General features: G+C 38.7%; 1 protein-coding gene across 1 annotated transcript in view; it reads right to left on the reverse strand.

Moving 5' to 3' along the window:
• LOC105520291 (serine/threonine-protein kinase 31) overlaps positions 1–10,558 on the reverse strand; it is an 88,855-nt gene that overhangs the window by 69,267 nt on the left and 9,030 nt on the right. The window contains exons 5-6 of the mRNA XM_011953919.1: positions 6,847–7,205; positions 5,700–5,874 (exon numbers count right to left, since the gene is read on the reverse strand). Coding sequence (XP_011809309.1) covers positions 5,700–5,874; positions 6,847–7,205 — 534 coding nt within the window. The remainder of the gene's footprint in view (positions 1–5,699; positions 5,875–6,846; positions 7,206–10,558) is intronic.

A 10,558-nucleotide genomic window follows, 5' to 3' on the forward strand; every position in this document is an offset into this window, starting at 1 on the left:
ATAAAGAATGAGTGAGAGAGAAAATAATCAAGATGGCCAACTAGATAAGCGTATGCCTTCTCCACAGGGAAGAATCAGAATAGTAAGTAGACATATTTTGAACAGATTCTCTAATAACGAACACTTGGATTCACCAGAGAAGAGACAGAAAGCCCCAGAAGTAACAAAGTAGAGGGTTCGAGGAAGCATGCCTAGCCGGAAAACAGCTGAGAGCCGGGAAAGGCTACTGTATGCAGGGAAACAGTAACAGAAAAATCCCCAGAGCTCTGAAACAAGCTTTTACAACACTGGATATAAGAGAAACCTTTGATCCGCTAGGACCTCGCACCTCACGGAGCTGCCTAAAGATCACACAGAGACATTCTTTCAGAAAAGGAATCCACACAGAATCCCACAGGCACCCAAGTCTGGAGCAGCCTCAGCAGGGAGCCACTTTTAAGAGTTTAGATACCAGGGACCTATAGACATGGCTGCAGCCACTGTACTGCTTCAAAAAAGGAGAAGGAGAACAAGCATGCCCATGCACTCCCAGGAGGATACTTGGCATCCTGCTACAAGCTGCTGTTGAGACTGAGACATAAGTAGATCACACTCCCTACACCTTCTTGCTCATGCTGCTTGGCTGGGTGGTGCCCCATTCTCTCCAGCCCCACGCCCAAGACACCATTTTCTGAGTTCAATGCTGGGCTGAGTCGTGCCCTTGGCCTGAGTTGGGGCTGACATGGCCCCAGTCACTGCCCAGCAAAGGACCAACAGGGAAACCAGGCTACCCCACACATATCTATAGAATACCCACCACCCTGCAATGGGCTGCTGTGAAACTGAGACACAATCAGACTACACTTCCCACAGTTTTTTGTCCATGCTGCTCGCCTGGGTGGTGCCCTAGTATCCCAGGGCACGGGCCAAAACTGTCATTTTGAGAGTTTAATTCTGAGCTGTGCCCCAACCTTGGCTTGAGTTAAGGCTAACTGCAGCTACTGCCCAGCCAAGAAGGGGCAGAAAAGCCAGGCTCTCCTATGCACACCTGCAACAACACCCAAAGCTCTGCTATAGGCTGCTGTGAGACTTAGACTTGAGTAGAACACACTCCCCACTGCTTTGTACCAACACTGCTCACCTGAGAGGGGCCCCCCTCTCTAGTCACAATCCTACAGATGGCACCCTTATGAGAGTTTAGAGACATTGTTTGATGCCTGGCAACAGTAGCCACAGCAGACATTCTAGCCTCTGGTCAGAGACTGGGGCACCTGCTCCGGAACAAAGGAATCTCTTTGTTACCAACTGTGTCCCTGAAATTATTGGTAGAGCTTGATTCTAGGTGAAATATCTGATTCATGCTAGTTTGATTAGCCAATCTTGATGAGGGTGATTCAGGTTACACGCGTGTATATATATGTCAAAATTTACCAAACTCTACACAGCACTTGTGCATTTTTACTGTATGTAAATGGTATCTCAAAATAGCATTATTAGAAAATAAAATTAGTATTTCCTAACCCTACCCATTAGACATTCTATAACCTAGAAGCAAAGACTAAATCAATAGCTATATACATCCCTAGCACCCAAAGTCTGGTATCTAAATACCTCTTGCCACTGAAAAGAACTACAGCTTGGAGAAATAACTCTTCCAGGATTAGGGTAGGAAATGCAGATGAGCATGGTACATCTTGTGACACCAGAAAACAAGGAAGCTATCAGACTACTGAAATCACATCAAAAGGACAGAGCAACAACTTAAGAAGACTTCCGGCCGGGCGCGGTGGCTCAAACCTGTAATCCCAGCACTTTGGGAGGCTGAGACGGGCGGATCACGAGGTCAGGAGATCAAGACCATCCTGGCTAACACGGTGAAACCCCGTCTCTACTAAAAATACAAAAACTAGCCAGGCGAGGTGGCGGGCGCCTGTAGTCCCAGCTACTCGGGAGGCTGAGGCAGGAGAATGGCGTAAACCCAGGAGGCGGAGCTTGCAGTGAGCTGAGATCTGCCCACTGCACTCCAGTCCGGGCGACAGAGCGAGACTCCGCCTCAAAAATAAAAAAAGACTTCCAAAGAGTATAAGCTGGGCATCAAAAAGAATAATGGCTGCAGCGAATTAAAACACTCACATATGTTTAAAATTCATTAGTTCATAATAATACTTAAGGAGAACAAATAACCTTTGCCGGTCAACACTGGACAACGCTAGGGAATAAACTTACTTTTCTGAAAACATGTACATATAAAAGGAATGAATCAAGTTATCTTGCCTTTACTGAACAAACTAGGCTTCACCATGACCAAATAGTTGGAATTTTCCTTCTAAGAAATACAGAATCTGATGAAAATATGGCTGCAGACAGCAATCATGGATGGCTGCAAAAATCATTAGGTCACAGATTAATGAAAAACTTAATAAAGGTGATTTATCCACTATGAATATCATCTGTTATGATGTCAAAAGGACACAGCAGCTAATTTAAAAAGACTTCAAAGGGGATAATGTGTGCATCAAAAAGAAAAAAAAAATGGCTTCAGTGGATTAAAACACGTCAAATGTGTTTAAAGTTCATTAATTTAGCAAGGTATGGTGGCTCACCTGTAGTCCCAGCAACTCTGGAGCCAAAAGACGAAGGGTCGCTTGAGCCCAGAAGTTTGAGACCAGCCCAGGCAACACAGCAAACCCCCTCTGTACAGAAAATACAATTCCATGCTCATGGACAGGAAGAATCAATACCATGAAAATGGCCATACTGCCCAAAGTAATCGATAGATTCAATACTATTCCCATCAAACTACCATTGACTTTCTTCACAGAACTAGAAAAAACTACTTTAAATTTCATATGGAACCAAAAAAGAGCCTGTATAGCCAGGACAATCCTAAGCAAAAAGAACAAAGCTGGAGACATCACACTATTTGACTTCAAACTATACTACAAGGCTACAGTAACCAAAACAGCATGCAACTGATACCAAAACAGATATAAAGATCAATGGAACAGAACAGAGGCCTCAGAAATAACACCACATATCTACAACCATCTGATCTTTGACAAACCTAACAAAAACAAGAAATGGGGAAAGGAATCCCTATTTAATAAATGGTACTGGGAAAACTGGCTAGCCATATGCAGAAAACTGAAACTGGACCCCTTCCTTACACCTTACACAAAAATTAATTCAAGATGGATTAAAGACTTAAATGTAAAAACCCAAACAATAAAAACCCTAGAAGAAAACCCAGGCAATACCATTCAAGACATAGGCACGGGCAAAGACTCATAACTAAAACAACAAAAGCAATGCCAACAAAAGCCAAAATTGACAAATGGGATCTAATTAAACTAAAGAGCTTCTGCACAGCAAAAGACACTACCATCAGAGTGAATGGGCAACCTACAGAATGTGAGAAAATGCTTGCAATCTATCCATCTGACAAAGGGTTAATATCCAGAATCTACAACTTAAAACAAATTTACAAGAAAAAAATACCACCACCAAAACATGGGCAAAGGATATGAACAGGCACTTCTCAAAAGAAGACATTTATGTGGCTAACAAGCATATGAAAAACAGCTCATCATCACTAGTCATTAGGGAAATGCAAATCAAAACTACAATGAGATACCATCTTACACCAGTTAGAATGGCAATCATTAAAAAGTCAGGAAACAACAGATGCTGGAGAGGATGTGGAGAAAGAGGAACACTTCTACACTGTTGGTGAGAGTGTAAATTAGTTCAACCACTGTGGAAGACAGTGTGGCAATTCCTCAAGGATCTAGAACCAGAAATACCATTTGACCCAGCAATCCCATTACTGGGTATATACCCAAAGGATTATAAATCATTCTACTATAAAGACACATGCACATGTATGTTTACTGCAGCACTATTTACAATGGCAAAGACTTGGAACCAACCCAAATGCCCATCAATGATAGACTGGATAAAGAAAATATGGGCCGAGCACAGTGGCTCATGCCTGTAATCCCAGCACTTTGGGAGGCAGAGGCGGGTGGATCACCTGAGGAGTTCGAAACCAGCCTGACCAACATGGTGAAACCCTGTCTCTACCAAAAATACAAAAATTTGCCAGGCATAGTGGTGGGTGCCTGTAATGCCAGCTATCAGGAGGCTGAAGCAGGAGGATCATTTGAACCTAGGAAGCAGAGGTTGCAATGAGGCAAGATCACGCCACTGGGGACATAAATAAGGCAAGTTTTAGTTTAAAAAAAAGAAAAGACAAGACAAAAATTAGCCAGGAATGGGGTACAGGCCTGTAGTCCCAGCTAGCCAAGAGACTGGAGTAAGTGGATTGTTTGAGTCCGGGGTCAGAAGTTGCCATGAGCAGAAATTACACCACTGCACTCCAGCCTAAGCAACAGAGCAAGACTGTCTCAAAACAAACAAGCAAACAAAACCAAAAAAAACTCTGAATAATGAGATTTGGGGAGCTTCTGGGTTGATGAACACATCCATGACCTGGGAGGGTGGTAACATTCAGAGAGGGTATGGAAGCTCTGTACCTCCTGCCCCAGTACCTTGCGTTATGCCTATCTTCCATTATTTGGCTGTTTCTGAGTTATATCCTTAATAATACAACTCTAAGTATAGCACTTCCTTGAGTTCTGTGAGTAGTTCTAGAGAATTATCTAACCTGAGGGAGGGTCATGGGAAACCCCGAATTTATAGCGGGTAGGTATGTATGCAAGCAGCCTGGGGACCCCACTTGTGGCTGGCATCTAAAGTAGAGGCAGATTATGGAACTGAGTCCTTAACTTGTACGGTATATGCTAAGTACAGGTAGTGTAGTGTCAGAATGGAACTGAATTATTAGACACCCAGTTAGTGTCAGAGAATTGGAGAACTAGTGCAGGAACAACAGATTTGGTGTAAAAACACACACACACACACACACACATTCATTTATCAACCACACTGTATTCCTGGGGGGGAAATATTTTTGAACTAGAATCTGAGCAAATCTGGAGACCTGATTACCATAAAAGAAGACACACATGGAGATCAAAAAGCCAGTTAAGCAACACAAGGATACAGATTAAAGCAATTCAAGAGAAATATCAACCAAAATGCAATGGTATGTGCCTAACTGGGATCCTGATTGGAGACAACTACAATCAACTTGCCTACAATCACGTGGCATTCATGACACAATATGGCAAATTTGAATACTGCCTAGATATAAATAATATTAAGGAATTATTGTTTATTTTTAAGTATGAATAGTATTATTATTATGGTTTTTTAAAGTCTTTTTCTATTAGTCATACATACTGAAGACTATGAAATAATAGCAATGGGACTTCTTCTAAAATAATCCAGGAAGTATAAATTTTTAAAAAGATTGGCCATGTGTTATAATTGTAAAAACTGAGTGATGGGTACATGAGAATTAATTATTCAAGTCTCTCTCCTTTTAGAGTGTTTGAAAATTGCCTTAGTTGAAAAGTTTTTAGACATAAAGGGAAATGTAAAATTAGAAATTATTAAATTTTCAAACATCAATGAAATCCAAAGATGATTATTCTGGAGTATAAGACAAAAATTCACCTATAAACAAATACAGGGATTAGCAAAGAAGTAGAGGATGAGGTGGGGAAGGAAAGGAAAGTGACAGAAAAATAAATAGCAGCAGATGAGTACACAGATTTCCCAGTTGGACACTCTTCACCTTAAGCCACTGAACATACCTGCAGCTCCTGGGCAATCTGTTCTACTTTCAATTCTAATGCCTTATAACTTTCGAGAAGAGCATCCTTCTCTGTTTTAAGTTTTTCATTTTCTTCAGTCAGTTTCTGGTCCTGCTTAATTTTTGCCAGGCTGACGTTAGACCCTAAATTAAAGTCACCAACAGCCAAACTTTCCCTATAGAAACAAATTCATTTATTTTAAAAAACAAACTGAATAAGGATGACAGAGAAAACAAATCTAAGTTACCTTGGGTCTTTTTATACCACAATATATCTGAAAGTTAATTTTGAAAACTAAAATATTTACCTAGTTCATAATATTAAAAAATAATTTAATGCAAACAAGATTTTATAACTGAAGTTGTAATTCAAAAATGCCTCTAATTCTCAAAGAAAATATATTCCAACCTCTTCATAGCACTATCAACTACAGAGAACAAAGTAAAAAGCATTTCTGTACTAGTTTTTTTCCAATGCCTCCTCCCTGTGATCCCCCTGTTCACCGCCTCCCCCGCCATTTGACAGTTTAGCTCCTAAAGCACTGAAGAGATCCCATCAAACAACTGTATCATCCAAGATACAGCATCATGTCTTGGACCATGATATAGAAGAATGTTTTGATACATATAAATATCAAATCTGGCTTTCTGCTTCAAGTTGATGATTCAAAATTATCTAAAAAGTAAGCTATTCGGAATAATCAAACTCCACCACAAGTTTTCACAAGGAGAAGAAAGAGTCTCACTTTTATTTAAAAAGTAAAGGCAATTCCCTGAAACTCTTTAAAACATTCCTAAAGTCATAGGAAAAATTTCAAATCTTATCTGAAATTCTGACTTTGTCTGAATAATTCAGATTTGGGAGCAGATTTTTATTTTTGATAAGTGTATTCCAAAGAGTTGGCATGAAAAGTTTATATGTAAACTTTTAAATAATTCAGGAATTATTTTTCTTTCAAAATAGCTTGTAATGAAAATACCCCTGCTAAAGCAGAGAGGAATACATTTGAGAAAAGTAGAAATATCAGCATCAGCCCTTAAAATCACTGACACAGTTAAGGATTTCAAAAGCATAAGCCTTAACTTCTGTTCTTCTATGACAGGGACCTCTACAATGAATTAGAAATAACTGAAGACTAAATTCTTACTTTGGAAATGTCGTAAGATTTCCTGCATCATTTTCATTCTTCAAATCAAGAGTCAGCTTCTCACTTAAGTGTCCCTTGGGCCTGCTGAAAGTTGACTGGTTTGATCTATGCCCCCACAAAGGAATGGGGCTTTTGAGGTTCCTGAGAACAAGTTGACCAGGATCCAATTTTTTTTCCTCACAGATGTCAGTTCTGGAAGTAGGTTTGCATTTCTCTGCAAATCCTTTCTTAAACACTTCTTCCCCTATATCCACACTGCCATACTCAGCCTGAGCAATAACTGTTCCATCTTCAGAGGTTGCTTTAATTCTCATTTTTATTTCCTTTTCGAAAATCAAGCTCCCCAAAAACGTTGTGCCCTAAGAAAGAAGAAAACGTAAACCAGCTACACCAACATGTTTCTCTTCCCTTATTTTGTTTCTACCCATTTTTTCCAAGCATCGTATTTCTTCATTCTAAAATCTCTATATACAAAAGTCTTACCTTGATGTTGGCTATAATATGCAAATATACATCTCCACGTATATGAATGTATTCCAATTACACATTTGCTAAAATGAAGTAGAGCTAAATACTTGTATAGGCAGCCATATTTATGAATCTAAAAATGTATTACTAAGTAAATATCCTAGAATAGTTTTTTTTAACCCAGCAGATTACGTTGACTACTTTGGCCCCAACTAAATATAATGCTCTCCTGAAAAGCAACAGCACATAAAAATGAATCTCTGATATCTAGAAAAGGTACTCAATTTTACAAAACTTTAAAAGTTTTAGAGGCACTCAGGAACTCTGATTTTGTAAGACAAACAGAAGTGAAAAAACAAACTGAAACCACAAAATACAAACAAATTCTTTAAAAATCAACAAAGTGAAATTATAAAATGTGAGGTGTCACAAATACACATTCAAAACTTTTTTTCTTCTTCTTTTTTGAGACAGAATCTCACTCTGTCACACAGGCTGGAGTTCAGTGGCACAATCTTGGCTCATTGCAACCTCCGCCTCCCCGGTTCAAGCGATTCTCCTGCCTCAGCCTCCCCAGTAACTGAGACTACTGGCACACACCACCACACCCACCTAATTTTTGTATTTTTAGTAGAGATGGGGTTTCACCATGTCAGCTGAGCTGGTCTCAAACTCCTAACCTCAAGTGATCCACCCACCTTGGCCTCCCAAAGTGCTGGGATTAGAGGGGTGAGCCACCGTGCCTGGACTTCTACATTCAAAACTCTCTTAAATAGACTTTTGCTTAAGAGGGCTACAACTATACAACTGGCATATGAGAAATTAGGTGCTTGCTAACTTTGAGCTACTGAATATCCATCAACAGAACTAAGCAAAGATATACTTAAAACATATTTGGGATTGGAACATATTGAAACTTAATTTTAATAAGAACTTATCTACTCCTCCATAAAACTGTAATTACTAAAATTACTTTGACACAATCTTAACTACTCTTCCCAAATTTCTCTAGGTTATTTTCCTGATTTTCACCCTATGCATACTATAAAGGAAATTAAAAGTAAGTATTCTTTTTCAGAATATATAAAGCATAAATTTAAAACACAAAATGGGTAGGTACTGCTCAAATTTACTGGTTCACAACTTCCTTGAAATAGGGACATCATCTGATGAAACGTATCTCTCTTAGAAGGTGGAGCTGTATTTTTAGCTACATTCCCACTCTATAAATATGAAAAACAATATAGTTTATGCAAACAAAGCAAATCAAATAGGACATCATACCTATAATAACCAGAGAAACAAGAGTGTAAAAAACACACTAAAAACCACCAAATACAAACCAGCCACATTTTTAAAAGAAATAGGGGGTGTGGGGAAGTCAAGGTCCAAGAAACTAAATAATATTTTTAAGAACTATTTTCTCTTTTTTAACTACACAGTAGTATAGAAAAGTGAGACCTGTGTAGGAATTCTTAACCTTTTTGTGGCCATGAGGCTCCTTTATCAGTCAGGTGAAATCTTTGGACTTTTTTTCATAATGTTTTTAAATGCATGAAATACATACAATTACCAAAAAGAATTATTTCATTGGGACACATTTTATTTTTATTTTTTATTTTTTATTTTTTGAGACAGAGTCTGGCTTTGTCACCTAGGCTGGAGTGCAGTGGCGTGATCTCAGCTCTACAGGCACCCTCCACCATGACCAGCTAATTTTTTGTATTTTGTAGTGGAGACGGGGTTTCACCTTGTTAGCCAGGATGGTCTCAATCTCCTGACCTCGAGATCCCTCCGCCTCGGCCTCCCAAAGTGCTGAGATTACAGGCGTGAGCCACTGCGCCCGGCCGACACATTTATTTTAACACCAGGTTAAGGATACCTGGGCCTAGAAGGATGCAACTGAAGGGGCAGAGAGGGAGACTCAAACTACATATGCTCAAGAATCACCAACTATCACTACCCAAAAAAAAAGAAAAAAAAATTTTGTAGATGGGGTCTTGCTATGTTTGCTCAAGCTGGTCTTGAACTCCTGGGCCCAAGCAATCCTCCCACTTCGGCCTCCTGAATAGCTGTGATTACAGGCACACACCCTGTGCCTAGGTGAAAAAATAATTTTTTAAATCCACAAAACAAAATAAGGAAATACTTTAGGTTAACAAAAGCACAGGTTTTATAAATTTTTCAAGGCATAAAATTCAGAAATACATTGTATCAAGAGGCTTGAATTCACCAATAATATCAATATAAATAACAAATGAGATCCAGAAATTATCACCAATCAAATGGGATCAAGCAGGCAAAGTTAACAACCTCAAAATGTAAATAACTGAAATATATGTTAGGATTTTAATCAATTAGATATAGTTTTCCAGTTAACCTCTTACACAAAAACCCTTGGTTTCAACTCTTATTACCAAAAGTCTATCTAAAAATTCAGGAACTTATGCCCCTAGGAAGTCTTTGAAAATTATTGCTGGTTTATGTGGAATTATTAATATTTCAAGGAACCCTGTCTCTGGGCAATATGTGAATTCAAATGGAAATAAGCTATTTTCTACAGAAGTTTCAATTACCTAAAGCTGAATGTTCTAAAGGTCCATTACTCCTCGCATAGAATTTTTATGCAGAAATCTAATTTTAGATTTCTCTCTGAATTCAAATTCATTTTACTTACAATCACCAATCACAATTAGTATGAAGTTGTTCAAACAGATTCTCCCTGAATCATATATAATCATAAACACAGAACTCTGAACTTGAAATAAAATCTGAGTCTTCCTCAGTTCCAACTAACAAAAAGAACGACAGAGTATATGATACATGGGTGTTTTAATACTATACTTTACCAAAAATATGTATTTTTTATATATATTACATATAAACATTTAATTTTTATCATAAGAAATATATTTTCCACTAACCCTTATGAGCTGGAGATATATATCTGCACTTAAAAAATATATTTAGGTATTTAAAAGGTATAAAACTTAACTTTCATTTATTTATTTATTTATTTTGAGACAGGGTTTCACAGCCTTGACCCCTCAAAGCTCAAGCAATCCTCCCACCTCAGTCTCCCCAGTAGCTGGGATTACAGGCATGCACCACCATGCCCAGCTAATTTTTTTGTATTTTTTGTACAGACAGGGTTTTGCCATGTTGCCCAGGCTGGTCTCAAACTCCTGGACTCAAGCCATCCACCCACCTCAGCCTCCCAAAGTGCTGGGCTTTACAGGCATGA

This window comes from Colobus angolensis, unplaced genomic scaffold (assembly GCF_000951035.1).
Source record: "Colobus angolensis palliatus isolate OR3802 unplaced genomic scaffold, Cang.pa_1.0 Scaffold378, whole genome shotgun sequence".
In the NCBI taxonomy this organism is placed as follows: Eukaryota; Metazoa; Chordata; class Mammalia; order Primates; family Cercopithecidae; genus Colobus; species Colobus angolensis.